This window comes from Vanellus vanellus (assembly GCF_965231255.1).
Source record: "Vanellus vanellus genome assembly, chromosome: 1".
NCBI classification, from domain to species: Eukaryota; Metazoa; Chordata; class Aves; order Charadriiformes; family Charadriidae; genus Vanellus; species Vanellus vanellus.
This window is the reverse complement of record NC_138905.1, coordinates 211,619,423-211,638,300: the sequence shown is the minus strand read 5'-3', so window position 1 is coordinate 211,638,300 and position 18,878 is coordinate 211,619,423. Positions and strand designations below refer to the sequence as shown.

At 41.9% G+C, this 18,878-nt stretch overlaps 1 protein-coding gene across 4 annotated transcripts in view; it reads left to right on the top strand.

Moving 5' to 3' along the window:
- FAT3 (FAT atypical cadherin 3) overlaps positions 1 to 18,878 on the top strand; it is a gene marked incomplete at both ends in the record, with an annotated part of 338,041 nt that overhangs the window by 287,722 nt on the left and 31,441 nt on the right. For all 4 annotated transcript variants that reach the window (XM_082485358.1, XM_082485356.1, XM_082485357.1 and 1 more), the window contains 7 exons: positions 582 to 796; positions 1,486 to 1,623; positions 4,275 to 4,418; positions 4,956 to 5,153; positions 7,613 to 8,411; positions 16,483 to 16,617; positions 17,627 to 17,784. In XM_082485358.1, the coding sequence (XP_082341484.1) occupies positions 582 to 796; positions 1,486 to 1,623; positions 4,275 to 4,418; positions 4,956 to 5,153; positions 7,613 to 8,411; positions 16,483 to 16,617; positions 17,627 to 17,784 (1,787 nt within the window). The remainder of the gene's footprint in view (positions 1 to 581; positions 797 to 1,485; positions 1,624 to 4,274; positions 4,419 to 4,955; positions 5,154 to 7,612; positions 8,412 to 16,482; positions 16,618 to 17,626; positions 17,785 to 18,878) is intronic.

Here is an 18,878-nt window from a genome sequence, read left to right as displayed (position 1 = left end):
GAGAATCTTAGTTTTGACTGTGTGATGAGGGAACCCAAAATTTATAAACCTAGGTGAGTGGGGAAGTCCCTGTTTAATCACATAAATGATAGAGAACTGATTTCTCAAAGGTATTCATACTCCATTCATTTGTATTTAATTCATGAGAAGTTAATTACGTGGGAGTGAATTTCTGTTGACTTGTCAGGGCTGATTTCCAGAGTTGGCATCCAGTTCTCCCACAGGCTTTGTGTATAAGCCCAGGCAAATAGGTGGATATGGCCCCCACTTCTCCATCTACGATACTGGTATAATAGAAGTTATTTTCATGAGAAACCATTCATTGCCTCACGCCTTGTGAAGGTCCTTTCTGCAGAGTCAACCCAAGTGCAACTGGCATCATTCTTTAATCAAACAACAACAGCAGAAACCTGACCAAATATTTTTGTTGGATTGGGCAGTGTTACAGTTAAAACAACATATTTTGTATGTGTGCCACAGTGATAAATAGCATGCTGTACTGTTTACTACAGTCAAATCCCTTAGTCCATAGGATTATTTGTTTTTCGATGGCTGTTGACATTTCCTCCCTTGCTTCAAAGGAGCGATTTCCATTTTTGAAGCTTTGGATTATGAATCGTGTAAGGATTTCTACTTAGTAGTGGAAGCAAAAGATGGAGGTACTCCAGCCCTGAGCGCCGTTACGACGGTGAATGTAAACGTGACAGATGTTAATGACAACGCACCAAAATTCAGCCAGGTGGTCTACAGCGCAGTCATCAGCGAGGACGCTGCCATCGGTGATTCAGTGATAATGGTGAGTGAGGCCATGGGCATCATTTAGGTGGGATGAAGCCCTTTGCCACATGACATTTAATAAAATACTGTTGCACCGGTTAATAATGATAACTACTGCGTCTTGAATCACCCAAACTGTTCTCTAGCCAATATTCTGCATCTGCTACTGCTTTCCAGGCTTCTGCCAGTTTTCCCCAAAAAAGAAAGTAGCGGTAGCACTGACTGTTTCTTTTTAACCCCGTTATGTTGTCAAAGAGCAATGGCATGTTTGAGGCATTGCATTTCATGAGTCAGCTAGGAACAAGTGGGGTTTTATTGGAAAGGCAGAATTCAACATTTCAATGAAATACATAATTCTTGTATCACATATTATTTGTATCTATTTGCTCTGGCATGTAGTGTGCCATACCCAAACGTTACAATGCTCTCATCTTTGAACTTGGGGATCCAGAAAGAAAGTGTTGTATGGAATATTAAGATTAAAAAAAGTCTATGTTTTGACACTAGAATTTTTTAAAAGTCCAAAGGGTCTATCAAAGTCTATCAAAACCCGATTGGTTTGATGCGGTAGAGGTGTGCAGTTCAGATGTAACTAGCCTGATGGAATATGAAGTCTTACTTTTTGGGGTGTTGAGCAATTAATGTATCATACCAATGGCTTAATTTTATTTTTTTTTTTTGCTAATTTTCACTCTTCTCTCAAAAAAGTTGATAGCAGAAGATCTGGATAGCCCTCCCAATGGCCAGATTCATTTTTCCATAGTGAATGGGGATCGAGACAATGAATTTTCAGTTGATCCTGTTTTGGGACTCGTGAAGGTTAAAAAGAAATTGGATCGAGAAAGGGTAAGACACATGGGACTTCTTAACTTACAATGACTTACAGATGTGTATTGATCTCAACTCTGCTGCTAGCTCATTTTGAAGAAGCTTCGTTTATACTCTGCGATGATCAGCCTAAGATGCTCCAACAGGTCTTTCTAATGTTCCATTTCTTCTCACCCCAACCTTATCCCCAATCCTACCTACCAGCCAACAGCTCTGCTGGCGTTCCCGTCGTGCACCAACACAGCAGCTGTGGCCGGGTCGGGGAAAAAAGCAACCCTGGATCTCTCCAGTGGTGCCACCGGCAGCTGTTGCTGTGTTAATGAGCTGCCTCCTCTCTCCTGCGCGTGCAAGCGCACACGTGCAGCGGTGTGTGCAACCGGGTGATTACAACATACTCCAGATTGTGGCACCAAGCACCGAGCTGAGACCTCAGCCATTAATTAGCGCTCTGCAAAACATGTCACTGGGGAGGTGATGTTATGAAGTGGCCAGGCTGTACCAAAAGTGAAAGAGTGCTTCATTAAACAGATTCTGCTGCTTTGTTTGCTCACTAGATTATTCATTCAGGGTGATTTATCACCATTTTGCCATAGCTAGCAATTAGCAGCCTATGGAAAAAAACAAACAAATACAGTTTCCTGTGGTACTAGCGGGGCAGGAGAGCGCTACGTGCCTTCAAAAGTCTTGCAGCCCATAAAGAAATCCATGCCTTCTGCCTCTGAGCAATGCATCCGCAAAACTGGGGAAGCTGGTTGCTGTCCCCAGAATACGGGCTCAGCTGGAAAAGCTCTCTGCTGGAACCAGGGCTACTGCTTAAGACAGTGGCAAATATCCTTTCTGTAGTATCACAAAGGCAGGATTAAATTGTCAGTTTGGTGGCAGAGTGACTTTGCCGCAGACTGTCGAGGACAGGGGAGTAACAATGGCTGCGCGTGTTACAAATTTGCTGTAATATATTTCTCTTAAATGGCACAGGCTTAATTTCTTACCATGATTTTATTTAGTTTCTGAAGTTCACTCATGTACATCTGCATTCAGACACACACATTCCCCCTCACCGGCATGTGCATGTTTAATGCCAGCTTGGTTAGAGCTGCATTTTCCAAAGTTTCCCTCGGTTAAAATAACCCGTGATACTGTCTTTTTCTTTGCTTCCTTGGCACGTTTCCTAGACACAGGTGTTTCTGACCCCTTCAGGGAAAATGATAGATGATGCCCCATCTGCTGTAGATCCCCAGAGGCGGTGCTGACTCCCAGCTTTCAGTGGTTTAAAGAAACTCATTTCCAGAGCTGTAATCACATAGAAACCATGACTTTTGCCATCTACCTTTCTGAGATACATGGAAATGAAAGCAAACACACACAATATTTGGGAAGGACCCCACAAAACGTTCAATCTTGACTTTTAGCTAGCAGTAGATATTACAGCTCAAAAGGGGAAAAAATCTTTAATTCTCTGCTTCAGTTTCTTGACTTCCCATAACTCAGGATTCTTCCCCCCTCATCTGCCACTATTCCCCCACCAAATCACAGTCTACACACCTTCAGCGATGTTTCCTTCATCTTTAGGGTGGTCCTACATCCCAGAAGAGCCCCCTTGTTTCGTATGCTTAGCCCGTACTGCTCCCTCCTGCCCAAATGGCTTTTATTTGCCAAATGGCTTTGGATTTCCTCCCACCCTGAAAAAGCCCCTTTAACATTACATTGTTCCCTACTGCAGGGGCATGTTTTTCCCCTTTCCAGCCCCGCACTGAGGGGTGGAGTGGGGCGTTTTATCTGGCACACGTTTTGCCCTTTGCTCACTCCCCCGCAGAAGGATTCACGGGCAGACGTGTCATCAGCTCTCCCTGGGAAGAGGGGAGCGATATACAGTAAAAAGCAGTTGTAAGACGTAAGGAGGCCGACATAAGGATGCAGTTCATAAAACCAAACTGTCATCCATAAGCTGTGCATAGACAGAGCTTTTGCAAATTGTCACATATGCTCACACCTCAGGCACGGGCACATATGTGCGTAGAGGGTCCATGGGTGATGCGCTGAACTGCCCACACTGTGCTGAGTAGTTTGTGGCTGTTGCAAACAAGTAGGCTCAAAAAACCCTTATCTTCTACTGAATGGTGGATAATATCCTGTTGCTACAGAGACTGTTGTCCCTAGTAGTCCCAAACGTTTTCCAGTGTGTTTAAACCAACTTCCTGTGAACTTTTTCATGGTTCTCCATCACCATGTTAGAAACAGTGTGTCAAACTGAGGTTGGCTCTAATAAGCAATTTATATAATATCCTGGAAACCGACCACAAGATAAATAGAATCAGGTCACATATTCCAGCTGACACCTAGGAGAGATGAAAATGTTAGCTACATTAGTAATGGCTGAGTTTGGGTATTATCTGTCATTTATTTTTTGTCTGCCCCTTTGTTTCAGGAATGCATCATCTGATACAGTTATTTTAATACAGTGAAGCTGTTATGTTTATTGATAGCCTTATAAAACAGAAGTTGGGACACAGTGTGGCAATAAACAGGATAATGTTATACTAAGGGCAGGAAAGGTACTGAGGCCAAACAGCTTTCCTTAGAGGATGGTAGGTGGTGCACTGGATGTAAGGAACATGAGTTAAAATTTAGGACCGCTTTCATGGTGATTTAATGTTTTCACTTTTTTGCAGATATCTGGTTATTCGTTAGTTATCCAGGCAAGAGACAGCGGCAGCCCTCCTTTGTCTTCATCTGTGACAGTCAATGTGGACATTTCTGATGTGAACGATAATAGCCCTGTATTTACTCCAGCTAACTATACGGCTGTAATTCAAGTAAGTTTATCCTGCACATCAAAAACTTCTCTAACTTTTAAAATACATGTGGTTTCAGTTAAGTAGCTTTTGGTGATTTATCTGCCAAAGATGTATTTAAAGGAAAGTCTAAACACGTCTTTCTTAACTCTTCGGTAATTTTCTGTTTGCTGAGGCTCTTTAACGTCAGCATCTGTCAAACATTTTGCCGTTCATCCCTCTTGCACCAGAAATTGTACTCTGGCCTCAAAAGGTCTGATCTGGGATGAGCTCACACTTCTTTGCACCTTGCTCAGGGTGCAAGTCTTAGTGGTCCGTCAGTCCCGATCAGACACAGGATCAGGGGGAGCTCATCAGTCCCTGGAGAAGTGGTGGGTACCTCCATCTCTGCTACTGGTCAGTGGGGCGTAAGTGGTGCGAAATAAACGCTGCTTGTGAAATGCCGTCTTGGGAAAAGAGCATTCAGTTGAATATTTTCGATAGCAAAATGTGGTATTTTATGATTGTGATATGTATCATTTTAATCCTTTTCTTTGTACGCTGTGTGTATGTGTAAAGGAAAATAAACCAGTGGGCACAAGCATTTTGCAGCTGGTAGTGACAGACAAAGACTCTTTTCACAACGGCCCCCCTTTTACCTTCACCATCCTCACTGGCAATGAAGAGGAGGAGTTTACGCTGGACCCTCATGGCGTCTTGAGATCTGCAGTCATCTTCAAGCACATGGTCGCAACCGAATATGTGCTCTGCGTGCAGGTACGGCTTGATTTTTGCATCTGCACAGAACCAAAAACCCTCACAGTGGTAGGTCATCTGTAGATCGCCTGTACGGGTTGGTTTTAATTGACTGCATTCTATGAGTAAATACTGTGCACTCCAGTTTACAAGTGCACAATAAGGTATATTTCCTTTGATGTTCTTAAACCCAATTTCATAAAAATATAAATAGGTAGCCAGCCACCTTTCCAATTTCCTCCGCATGAAATGGATTTTCTGAGTAGTGGCCGTTATGATTTAAGATTTTAATCTTTTTTTTTTCTGTAGCTAAGCGAGGAAAATACGTAAAAATGCATTATATACATATAAATACACGACAGAACAAGTGACAGAAAAATATTGTTCTAGGAAGGAAAATCACTCCTGCTTTTAAGTCATAAATTTAATCATAAATTTTTGGAAGCCTACCAAGAATTCATGAAATCACATTTCCAAGGTCAACTTAGCTTTTAAAGAATGCAAAAATAAGACATGCAATAGAAGTCCAGCTCAAACTTAGCTGTAGAGTCATTGTTGAGGAACTTTGTAACCATGGTAATTCTGATTACAAAAAAACGTAAATCCAAAAGTGGGTTGTCCATGTTTCTCAGGCCTGCCAGAGAAAATGTAGTAGGGTTCAGTAAATACGCAAGTCCAGGGAATGAACTGCACCTCTTCATTGAAATGGGACATGGTTCTGCAAGCTAAGTCTGAAATGCAGGCTTCCTCCACTTGCTTTGCTGGGTTGATTTCTCTAAATACAGCCTGTCGGCTCCTTTACAAGCACATTTAATGCTGTTCATAGCAGTAACATCTTCAGTTAGATACAATTCAAAAAATAGAAGCTCTGATGCTAATTGACAGTTCAAATCAAAGTTCTACAAGTTGGCCATTTAATATTCCTGCAACCTATTTTTTGAGCTTTGTAGGAAAATAAAAAAACCTCACCTTTCATTCCTGCCATGCCTTCATCCTAAAATATCCTGCTTTCAGGGCAATTTGCTAGCTAAACTTCCAGTATAGCCAAAATTGGACATGAGAATTAAATTTAAGCAGCATCCTCTAGCTATATAGCTCCAAGTATGTCATATAAATGAAATATTAGAGAGACCACAATGTCTGAGATGCACCAACACGTTCAGAAAACCATGCTGTTGGGTTGTGGAGACCTAATTCCTCCCAGTATTATTTTCTTTAGGGATCTCTGCAGTGAAAACATATTTTATAGTTTTCTGTCAGGTATAGAACTCTTTCCATTCATATGTGCGAGTGCTGCTTCCTCCTTTCCACCATCAGGTTCCTCCTCTGTGTTAGGGTTATTAAAGAGTAAGGATAAAATTGAAAGAGGAATGGGATGTGCATGAATGTGTGTGTGTGTGCACATATACATGAATTTTTTTTTTTTTCAAATACACCACCCAGCCCTTTTAGGAGTAAGGATGAATGATTTTTAGAGTGTCTTAGAGTTACTTATCCTTTCCTAGTAATGTCCCTATTGCTGTTGCCATCCGGCCTTTTTTTCTTCTTCAGCTGGAAAATTTTCCTCCCCATGTCCAAATACAAAGATCTTTGAGCGTGTGCTACATCTCTGCCCACTGGTAGTTTAGTCTTCGGTTCTTCTCTGGAGCAAATAAATGTGTGGAGCCGTATATCTTAATAGTGACTTCAATGAAACATTTTTCTTAGTGCAGGAGAGGACACTGATTCAAGTTTGCACACCTTTCTGTCAAGATGGCCTTGGGGTTTTTGTCATACTTGCTCTTTCACTCTCTATAAAAAAGTGCAAATGATGCTATCATACGTGCTCTGGGTCATAGTCATCTGTCCAAGTGCAGTGCTGCTCTCGTATTTTATTGTTAGTAACAGCACAAGCACTCTATTTCACTTTTGGAGGGTGATAAATTTTATTTATTTCAAGCATGTTTCTTGACTGCTTCAGGTAAATTAGTACAGAGCGCTGTAGAAAAACTCTGAACTCCCTCACACCGACACAAACTAGGCAGGGTCCGAAACACTGTGGAGCGCACTAAGCAATGCGGAAACTGATAGTGATATTTCACGGGGCTTCAGTTTCTTTTCCAGGGTAGGAGTGAGCCCAAACTCCATTTGGTGCAGAATAAACCACACTCAAATGGCTCTGTTGTGAAGAGGACAAGTGATAGCTGTGGGATCATGGGAACATTTCAGTTTGAGTAATGAGACATTCTGCTGACACATTTCTCTCTGCAATCCACTTAGATGAAATATCTGTGCTTCCCTAAAGAGTTTGTAAGTTCCACTGGTAGAAATGGCTGAGGCGTTTCTTTACATATGTATTTTGTAAATGCATTTGGGAAGTTCTTTTGAGAGGTCTTCAGAATTACTGATGCTATGAAAAAATGTATAGCAAGAAGTTATGGTTGTTGGCTGTATTATATGTGTGTTTTATTTCATTTTTTATTTTTTCTACATTGCATTAGGCAAAGGATTCTGGGAAACCTCAGCAGGTTTCCCACACCTACGTTCAGGTGAGGGTTATTGAAGAGAGCATTCACAAACCGACTGCCATTCCACTGGAGATTTTCATTGTCACCATGGAAGATGATTTTCCCGGGGGAGTCATTGGGAAAATCCATGCCACAGACCAGGATGTGTACGATGTCCTCACGTATACGCTAAAATCAGAGCAGAAAAGTTTGTTCAAGGTCAACAGCCACGATGGGAAGATCATTGCCCTTGGAGGGCTCGATAACGGCAAGTATGTCCTGAACGTCTCTGTCAGTGATGGCCGGTTCCAGGTACCCATCGATGTTGTGGTCCACGTTGAGCAATTGCTACAAGAAATGCTGCAGAACACAGTCACCATCCGTTTTGAGAACGTTTCCCCCGAAGACTTTGTGGGCCTTCACATGCACGGGTTCAGGCGTACCTTGCGAAATGCAGTGCTCTCCCAAAAACAAGACAGCCTGCACATCATCAGTATTCAGCCGGTGGCAGGCAGCAATCAGCTTGACATGCTGTTTGCAGTTCAGATGCACAACGGTGGTTTCTATAAGCCTGCCTATTTGATTCAGAAGCTTACCAATGCAAGGAGACACTTGGAAAATGTGATTCGTATTTCTGCTATCTTGGAGAAGAATTGCTCTGGACTGGATTGTCAGGAACAACACTGTGAGCAAAGTCTATCTATTGATTCACATTCCCTGATGACCTATAGCACGGCACGAATTAGTTTTGTGTGCCCCCGCTTTTACAGGAATGTGCGCTGCATGTGCAATGGTGAGTACCGCTCCCTCTTCCCCTCCCATCTCTACACATTATGCGATAGGATCGTTTTTATTCCTCTGATGCAGATTAGAAGGGGCATTTCAATTCAGTCCGTTAAAGCACGGCTGGCTGATGTATTGTGGGAATTGATTTCTCAGGCTCAGGAAGAATTGTTCGTGTTTACTGATGTAAATGGAAGTTGATGAACTTTGCCCTTTTACGACAAAGACCGCTTTCCTGGAGGCTCCATAATCAGAGCCATCAACCAACTTCCAGAGGAGGGGAAGGAAGGGAGAGGGAAGGGAGGGATGTGGTGTCCCAGCCCCTCGGTGCCACCACTGGAATAAACCCGCAGAGTGACCGTAGCAGAACAACCTGCTCTGCAGCGATGTGCCACCAGTCTCCAAGCAGAAGGACCCCTGACCTAAGCAGTGCGGGTCGAAAGGCCTTTTCCAGTCCCATTTTTGCAGAGAGACATGGAAACCAGTGAAGTATGTTATTAAGTAAGTGCAAGCAAGCACTCACTGTTCCTGACCTTTAATGCTACAGTAGGTGACAGGGTGGGCTTTTGGCCGGGTTTCGGGCTGTTCCACATTTTGGCAGAGATTTCACATGGGCATATATGACAAATAGACTTGAGAGCCAGTCTTCCTTAGGATTCTGCACTTGGTGTATAAAACCTCAGGCAGTTATAATAATAGTTCTGTTTCTTTTGTTTGCCAGGCTATTTGCTCCTCATTCCACTTCATTTAAGAGTGGAGAAAAAAGCTGCTGTAAAATCAATACATCTAAGTCTCCCTCGTCTTAAGCGCACATGCACACATACACACACACAGAGCCGTACAAGAATTCAGCAGCTGTGTCTCGCAGTAACCAACCTTTGTTTCTGCACCGGTCAGCAGGACTTCGTGTCTTGCCATCGACTTCAGTGGGGATGAAAATAGGCATAAATTGCATAAAACTTAACCAGAAGTCATTGTCTCCTGCGGCACGTGAATAATGATGCATAGAAGTTCAGTTCTGTAAAAATATCAGAATAATGTATCTGAGGTATTTTCTTGTACATTCAAGAGCAGACTGTCTGGTCAATTTTTAAGTCATAGCATTATAAGTTTCAAACAGATGTATCTATTATAACAACAGTCGGCATTTTGTTACACATGAAAGGCTCTGAAATAAAGGATTTTCACAGGTTTAAAAGGGACAATGCTGCAATATCCTCCAGACGAATCCAGGAGCCAGTGCAGGAGCACTGTCTGCAAAACACTTTTATATTCTCTAAATCATAGCTTTGTCTCATTTTCGTACCAAGAAATCACAAATCCTCATCTCCGTGGGGATAGCGATAGCCCTCGCTGTCAGAAATTGCATTTCTGGCAGCCAAAATTTTCAATGTTTGTAATTTCATTTCACTACTTATTAAAGTCAATAATGATGTATTATTCCCTTCAGATACTAATAGTAAGTGGATCTGCCTCATAATCCCTAAGCTTAGCTCCAAAAAAGAGGACTTTGCAATGCAGTACAGTTCTGATCCGGCAGCTCTCTCCCTTTCCCACCCTGCCCAGCAAGTTTGCACTGGAAGCACAGTAATTCAGCTGGGACAGCGATTTCCGAATTTTTCTGCCATGTACCAGTCAATCCTCAAAATGTACGGCAGGCTGCCAGGAAGGCGGTGTGGTTCTGCAGACCGGTTGTGGTCCACAGCCTCCGGACGATTTATCGTGGCCTCGAAGGCTGCTCTATGGGAACAGTCGCAACAGGGGGCAGGTCCTGGTCCCGCTGGAACACCGGCTGGGTTCCCACAGCTCCCAATCGAGCCACTGTGTGCTGATTTCCCATGGGCGATCCACAAGCCTTGGGGTGGGATTGGGCACGTCCAGTCCACCATCCAGCCTGGGACAGAAGCCTCCAGAGCTGCGGATTTAAGTATAGCTACCGGAGAGGTGACAGCCTTGGTGCCTCTTGCTCGCATGGAGAGAAGAGATCTTGGTGGGAAATAAAATAATCCATGCTTTGCCCTTCTCCACATGAGTTAATGCTTCAGCCTCTTCTACTGTTTTTAATTAAAGGAGCCGCAAGAAACGTCTTGCTATTTAGGTAAATACACGGGCACACACTGTGCTTTATCGCGTAGGAGGTAACGCAGACTTCTGAGGGTATATTAATTAGAGAACGTATGTATAGTTTTGCTTTCATGAAGGCTAAAGACTAGGCCCAGTAAAAGAGGTAGAAAAATGCAAATACTTCTTTGATCAGTAGTTCTTGTACGTGCACATAAATGCAGCAAGTCAGGGAAAAGCGCACAAAATACTACGATAAATTTATTTTGGCTTGTTTACCAAGACAGCATTAGCAAGATATTATCAGTATAATAAAAGTATTATACTTCCTTTGTTACTAGGATAGTTTCGTGATCCAGTCCAGTATTAATAGCTTGAATTATGACAAAGCCATTAAAATATTGCATATGTTTCCAGAGATCTGATTCAATTATGACCCAGAAAGCTTGAGTTTGAACTAATTCACTCGTTCTTGAAATATGTATCATACTTGGAGTGTTTTTCCCACTGGCAGATGTCACAGATATGCACAATTTATGCATGCCAGCTGTGCATAACTTACCTAGATTACCTTGGTGAGCAAACGGAGTTATCTAACACGAAAACGCGGGGAGACTGCAAAGCAGGCAGTGGGTGAACTTTGGAGGCTCAGCAGCTCAGCTCTGGAAGGATAAGTTCGAAAGTTCAGGTGCATCAATCTAAGCCTTTAAAATCAATAAAATTGAACTAAAGGGTTTTCCAATAACAGACTGCCTCCTCAGATTTCTGGCTCATCTGCTCGTGTTTGTCTGAAAAAATATTGTAACAAACTGGGGTTTGTCTCGGTGTGGCTATAGGGGCTGTGCAATTGCCAACCTCCCAGCACATGACGTGAGGAACGCAAACATCTGTCAGTGCTTGTGGGAAATAAAGATAGGAGGACCGGGATAAATATATTCCTGTAAAATAGTTCTCATGACATTCTCACATTTCAGAAGCAAAAATCTATTCCGTATTTTTATTTTTTCATGATGCAAAGCAATTCTTTCGTGTTGAGACAGAGATGCAGGGATGAAGTGGGTTTTGTTGGGACTACTTTGCTATAGAGTTGTTCTGCATTATAATCTTACAAACGTGAGGTTACGGTACTATGTTTATGGGAGAGGGCTGGATTGAAATCATCTTGACAAATGTGGGTATATATCTACATCTGAGCTGGTCACTCCAGGCCCCATTTGCAGACAGTGGAAAGAATGAGGTATTTTTAATGATGTGATACATCTCTCCCTAGATGTCTAAAATCAGTCGGATGAATCATGCCCTAAAGTTAGATGAGATGAATTCCATTTCAAGTGTTTAATATGGTTCTGGCTTAATAGTTTGAAAGAATTTTTCTAATACACCCAGAACCGTTCAACGAAAGTGCAGACACTCACATTCACGTTATTTAATCAAGTGAATAGCAGTCTTGGACCACTTTCTCCTGAAACCAGGCAATTCAGACTTTATGGAGCCACTTCTAGCGTTCTGTGAATGTTCTGACAAAAGGAAATCATAGACTGTGATGATCTGCTATTGATATAGGACCTAATCTTCAGAGGTGGTTTGTGTCCTCAGCTCCACAGAGCGCACACTGCCTCTTAAAGAGTCCCGGGTGTTTTGCAGGATTGGGCATGAGGAACCCAATCCCTACGTGTACAACACCACTTTTCCCATTTTCAGGAAGCACACACATACTAGTGAGCCTTGAGTTGTCTTGTCAAGGTAGCCAGGAAGATTGAAGAAGCACGTGTCCTGTCTGTGCTTGGGAACAAAGAACTGCAGATAGAATGATAGATTTGGTTTGGCTGTAGTCCTTTTAACATTGCAGTTGTGTAAGGAGAGATGTTTCTCCCTGCAAATATCCCCCGTTTTAAGGCTGATGCTGAGAACACACAATCTCCTATAAAGTGTGGGAGAGCTGAAGCGTCAAGTGGGGGCATGACTGTAGAATCGGAGCGAGTGGGAATTGCTGTCTGTCACTTAAAGGGTCTTAAGGGAAGCTGTGATCAAGGAGTGGATGGAAGAGGTCAAATGTCTCACTTATTCTAAAACTGGGAGAGAATCTGATTCGCTGGGACATACTGTGTGACGCAAAGTTTTCCAGGGCCACTTGAGCTAACTGAAATCCACGGCTGACACGTGCAAAACCAAGTATGTATACAGTATGTATACATACCTGTAACTATACATACGTATACGTATACAGTAATCATTGCTTACATACCTGGTCACCGTGCTCCAAAAATAAAAACAAATCGCAGCTCCTAAGCTGACCATCTTCCCTCCCCACTAAACTAATTATTAGATTGTTTAAAAGTAACAGTCTAGAGTTTGCTTTACGTGCTTTCTGGGACTCTGGCCTTCAGGAGTCACCTTTCAAGCCTTCTTCTGCAAGCGAGAGAACCAGACCCTTGTTTAATATTCATACAGCTTCAGGAGAACGGGCTTACAGAAAAATGCCAGGTATCACAAGGCTTAAGTTACAATTGTTGAAGCACTCAATTTTCAAAATATATTTACATTCCTGGAAGCGTTCCTTCTTTGGAGGGACAAGAGTTAAATAAATGTCTCATTTTGCAATGGAAGAGTGTTTTCTTCCTCAGTATACTAGTAGGTAGATTGTAATACTTTTACCTTTTTTTAGAGAATTAAACTGACGATGGTCTGTCCAAATCAAGTGGGTCTATTCCACCTTTGGCTGCCATGCACTGGTTGGCGCTAGCTCTTGTGTCTCACTGCTACCTGATAGAGAACAGCTTTATTAATACTAATGTGAGTTTCAAGGGGAATGCTGTGGATTGTTTGGACTTGCCTACAGAAAAGGAAAAGATCAATTCAAATCCATATTTCTTGCATCTCTTATTGGATGGTAAATAGACTGCTCTTTGGAGTGGAAATGCAACATCAGAATAATTTTATTTAAACTCAGGCTGTAAATCTTTGATGTGGACAACGTAACCTTGAACAATTTCACAATTTCGCTGCGCATAGTTGTGAAATCAGCCTGAAAACACGTGTTAGCCGGGGCCGCGCAGTAATGCAGATTTGTAGCTTATGTACTTATAACCATACAGACAGGCATAAAGCAGTGCTTCTCCCAAGTCTGAATATTTTAAAAAATTTGTGACAGCTGTGAAATCCTGATGCAGCAGGATGAATAAAAAGTTGATTTGCGTGTAGTTTACCAGAAGAACTATTCTTGGCCTGCCGGGATAAGCAGTTCTTTAGTGTCTCTCTACAGTTGCGCTAAATAAGTTAGATCCTTTCCATCTATTTTTTGACTGTGGAAGGATGGCTCTGAAGTACAATTCAGAGTTTGAATCAGAAAAAAAAAAAAAAAAAAAAAAAACAACCTGGCAGAGATGGATAACAAAGTAAGCTGTTGCTTTATTGCTTCATGTCAAAGATACAGTCATAGGTTAGGGGATGTGAAAATTTGCCGAGCCGCATTTGGAAGTCTCGGTGCCCCCTTCTGCTGCGCACTGATGAGCTGTGGGGCTTTTGTCCAGATGACTTGTCTGTCAGCTCCGCAGAGGCTCACTTGAATTACAGCCTCACAAAAGGTTTAAGTGTGTTCAGAGAAAAGATACTCTGCGTACAGCAGAATGCTGTGTATTTGTCACATAAGAATGAATTAAAGTAGCTGAAAGAACCAAGTAGAAAATACAAGGCACTGTATAGAATATTTAACCACCTGTTATCATTTCATAAATAATTACTGCTTGCCATTGAATTCAAAAAATAAGGATTTTTTTTCTAAAAAAAGAAAAGCTATAGAAAACATATTCTCTGTTAAATTCTGCAGACCTTACCTTAAATAGAATATAATTCTGCAGTGCAGAACCCTATTAAATGACATTTGTTTCTTGATTCTATAAGACTTAAAGTGTGACTGTATATTGCAGCTGTTATTCCTGCTAATGTTACCTACTAAACCGATTATTAAAGATTGCCGTGCATCATTTTCTAACAGTGCTACAGGCAGTACTGTAAATCGTTTACTGCATAGACCTCTCAAACAAATGTTTGACAAAGGAGGGGAGGAAGTTAAAGATTAAATTGACTGCGCTGTACATCAAGCAAGACATTTACAGTCATTGCCATATTTGTAGTCAGCCCATGTCCACTTTGAAACCCACAGCAGTAATTTTTCTTTTTCCAGAAAGTACTTACATTGCCAGGTAGTTTCAGCTATGCTTACTACGAGCCCTTCTTGGCTTGCACTGAAGTGTGAGAGCAATAAGATTCTTTCTTTCATTACTTTCGGAGATATACTCTGTGACAGGTTGATTTCTCCCTTTATAAATTGCAAATAAAATACATATGCTCAAAAAATAAAGTAGTTTTTGAATATGATAAAGGTCCTGCAATAAACAAGAACCGCCAATATTCAGAAAGTGATGGGTAGGAAGGTGCTGACTTTTTATTGTTCAAATCATCACCTGCATGTATTAAGTAACTGAATCTGATGAGCAAAACAAGAGACCTTTCCCAGCAACCGGCTCTCCCTCCGATTTGACTGCAAATCACCAGAAGCAGGGGCAGGAGTGCCTTTTTTTCCTGCACTTCAGTGCTACTTTCATAGCAGCTGCACGCAGTTGTCCGAAGGTGGAAGCTGACCCTGCATCTACCAAGTTCCCTAGCGCCAAGAAAAGGCCAACTGTTGTGGAAGTCGTGTATTCCTGAGAATTCGTATGTCAAGCAGCAATAGTTGCATCAGGTTATGCATTATTGTAGGCAGTGTTTGCAAATCTTTTAAGATTAAGGCAGTCAAACTAGATTTATTTAGATACTTTTTAGAAGTTGTATAGAAGTTTTTGTCAAACCCCAGTTGTATAGAAGTTTTTGTCAAAGCCCTTGACATGTTCAGCCTGCTAGATGTTAAGAATTTAAGAGGTTTTGAAGAACCTTAATGTAATTGTGTCACACAAGTATTTTAAGTAAATATAAACCTAATATAAATATTCACCTGTCCCTTCAGATTACTTCCCTTATGAAGTTAGTAGTAGTTCTAAGTTCGCCGATTTGTGGGCAAGATTAGATTCCATACAAATATAAGATTTTTAGGAAAGAGTTGCCACTAGCATTCAAAATAATTTTATCCGAATTATGCTCTTCCTCAAATACAAAAGGACATGAAATTTTTGGCCCTATTTATAATTATAAATTGCAACTGGCTATTTAGAATATTAAGCTGCTTCTCTCTTCAATTTGGTAATGTCAAGAAATACAGTCAACTTATTTTTGATTTTCAAAATCTCTTCACTTTGAGTTCTTACTGTCCAGACCAAGAAAACCACTTTTTTTTTTTTTTACTTTTATTTTTTCCTGGACATGTGCATTTCCAGATGCAACAGGACTTGTGTAGTCAGAACCAGAAGAAAGGCGGATAGGTTTTGGCAGCCTGGGCAAGGTGCACAATAGGAAGTGAGATCTCAGAAATGTCAGGAGGAACATGGGGATGGGGCCAGTCTGTGCCTGTGCCGTGCGATCAGGCTGGCAGCCTGTCCTGTGCCGTATGAAGATGAAAAGTCCAGCTGTCCTCCCGTAGCCCAGGAATGGCTTTTTCTTATTTTGTCTCCTAGGAACTCTACCTCCTTAAATTTGCTTCTCATGAGTGTGCTGGGGCAAAAGGAGTGCGTAGCTTCATATCATTTGTGTTCTCCTGTCTCTCAATCCCTTGCGCGGGAGGCTTTGTGAGAAAGTGACTGGCCCGAGAGTCACAACACCAATTATAAACCAGTTACTGCTCATAGTAGTTGTTTTTTATAATACGTTGCGGTTTTAAGACAGCCTTTGAAGAAGAACCATAACAGTTTTGCTGTACTTGTCCGAAAGACGTCTTTTCCATGATGAGCTTGAGGGGTTTTTTGCTATCATTATTAAGCCATTCTTTGCTTGTGCTGACGTGTGAGATCAATAATTACCTTTCATTACTCTCGTATTGCTGAAGATCATGCTTTACACTGCATCCCTGACGGTATTTTAACATATTGCAGGAGAACGCTGCCCTGGGTCTAACGATCCCTGTCTGGAGAAGCCGTGTCCAGGGGACATGCAGTGTGTGGGCTATGAAGCTAACCGGAGACCATTCATCTGCCAGTGCCCACCGGGAAAGCTTGGCGAATGCTCAGGTGCATGTCACAGTGGTAAAGGGGGATATACTTGAACAACAAAGTGCTTTCATTCTCTGTTTGTGGGTAGAGGTGCCACTGAAGTCAGCAGAAGACGTACTGCTTAACCCTTCTCAGCACCGGCAGTTGGCACATCTGTTTATAAGCCCTGTAAAATACTTGGCTGTGGGGCTGCGTGAAGACCATGAATCCAGTTTCCATTGGGAAATTCCCACTGACTTGGTTGAATCCCAGATCAGTAAAACAGGCTGCTGAGAAAACAGGACTTTTCCTAGGGACTGTTATGCCAGATGTTTTCCTGCCACGGGCAAAGCTCTATAATTAACTCTTCTGCTTACGATTTAGATTACCAGAATTCCAGTCTTTATTAATGAAAACACTTCACCATCCCACGAAGAAAGTTTGAGGACATTTTTTAGTTCTCTGCAGCTGTGTTGTTCCCTGGGATACAAAGAGCCTGGTGGAAAGCTGGTGAAGTGGAGCTTTCCATAGACTTCAGTGAATCCAGGGCTCATGGCAGAGGCCGTGCTATTTCCCTGGTGAAAACACAGCAGATACTGAGCTCTGTCACTGTGGTCCTGGCCGGTGGTTGCAGGGAACTCATTGCAAGGGTTTGGCTGACATCTGCCCACACTTAACTTTACACCCATAACTCAACTGCCTGATGTACAGGCAGGGTCATCTTTGACACCCTCTGTTATCAGTGAGGCAACATAGGTGCCTCCAGGGGTGCGCAACCTTAAAAGTGCTGGATACTTGCAGAAACCTCTCTTTTTTATAAGTATGGAGAACAAGAGCTTTCCTCCACTCCCCCCAAAATAATTTCCCTCCAAAATACAATATGTTTTTGTAGTGGGTGCCAGCTTTTTTTCCTGTCAAAGCTGGGTTTTATTTATTTCTTCCTAGACATTCTCATTAGCTCTATAAATTCTTTAATTAACTTGACAGTTGAGGAATTATTTCATGTGTCACTAAAAGAACATGTGTCTTTTCAAAACGGTTATTTCAGGCCACACTTCCCTTAGCTTTGCTGGGAATAGCTACATTAAATACCGCGTTTCTGAAAATAGCAAGAAAGAGGAATTCAAGTTGGCTCTCCGTCTGCGAACCCTGCAAAGCAATGGGATTATAATGTACACCAGAGCGAATCCCTGTATAATTCTGAAGGTAATTAAAATAACTTATCTTCTCCGCAGTTGTTTTCCTTGATTATATGTTTTCTGTTGGCTCTTGATTTGGGGAATGCTGTTCTCATTTCAGCTGTAGATTGAGAAGATGAAGTCCGATCTGTTTCATGCTAACAGGGAAAACCAACAATTTCTACGATGGCAGCAACAACAATCAAAAAAGCAGCTTGTTAGTGGTACTTTACTTGGAAAATGCTCCATTGGGTGCTGTTCATTATAAGAACATTATGTGTATCTGCATGCAGGAACCAATCTGCACGAGGTGTAACGTTTGGCCGTTTATATGACCGTATAGTCAAAAAGGTACATGCTGAAGTAGCAGTTCTTCCCCTGCGTCTGTGCCTGTGGTTAGAGGATATGCCCTCACTGCTGGCGAGTTAATTCCAGAAACCAACTGGTTAGAACCTGTCTCCTACTGAATGTGAAGATTTCTTCACTCTGTGAATTAAGATTATTTGTTGAGGGAGGCATGGGGTAGCGGGAGATTGATATCCAATCGCTATTTAATTGATAAGTTCTCCATGCATTCTTGTTCTTTGTTGGGTTTCCGTGGAACGGCAAATATCTGCTGGATGGAAAGGGAGCGCGAGGCTCATCCAAGAGCCTGCATGTGTAGTATTTCTGCTAGAGCCTCTAAGGTACAAAATGAAGACATTGACTTTTGTAACTCGGCCATGTCCTATAATTCATCAGTGGGAGAAATGGCACAGAGCCTTTTGTGTCTGTATTTGCAATCTTTAGAGTTCTCTTGGCTGAATGCTTAGGTAATGTTCAAATGGCTAGATGAGTTATTAATGGGCAACAAATAATTTTATAGCTGTTAGACTGAAATATTTCATGAGCAGGAATACTGTCTGTCATTCACTGGGGACTCTCGGCGTTGTTCAGATTTGTGCAAGACAATTAAGCTCTGCTTTGAGACACGTAGAAATGCACAGTTTGAACTTTTCAGTACACTTTGCATTCAAAAAATCCAAAATAGAACTGCAGGCTTGAAGACCTTATTTGAAGTCTTCATGGTGGTTGCTCTTAGTATGTATCAGTAGGGAATGTCTGCGATTTTGTAGTCTTGAA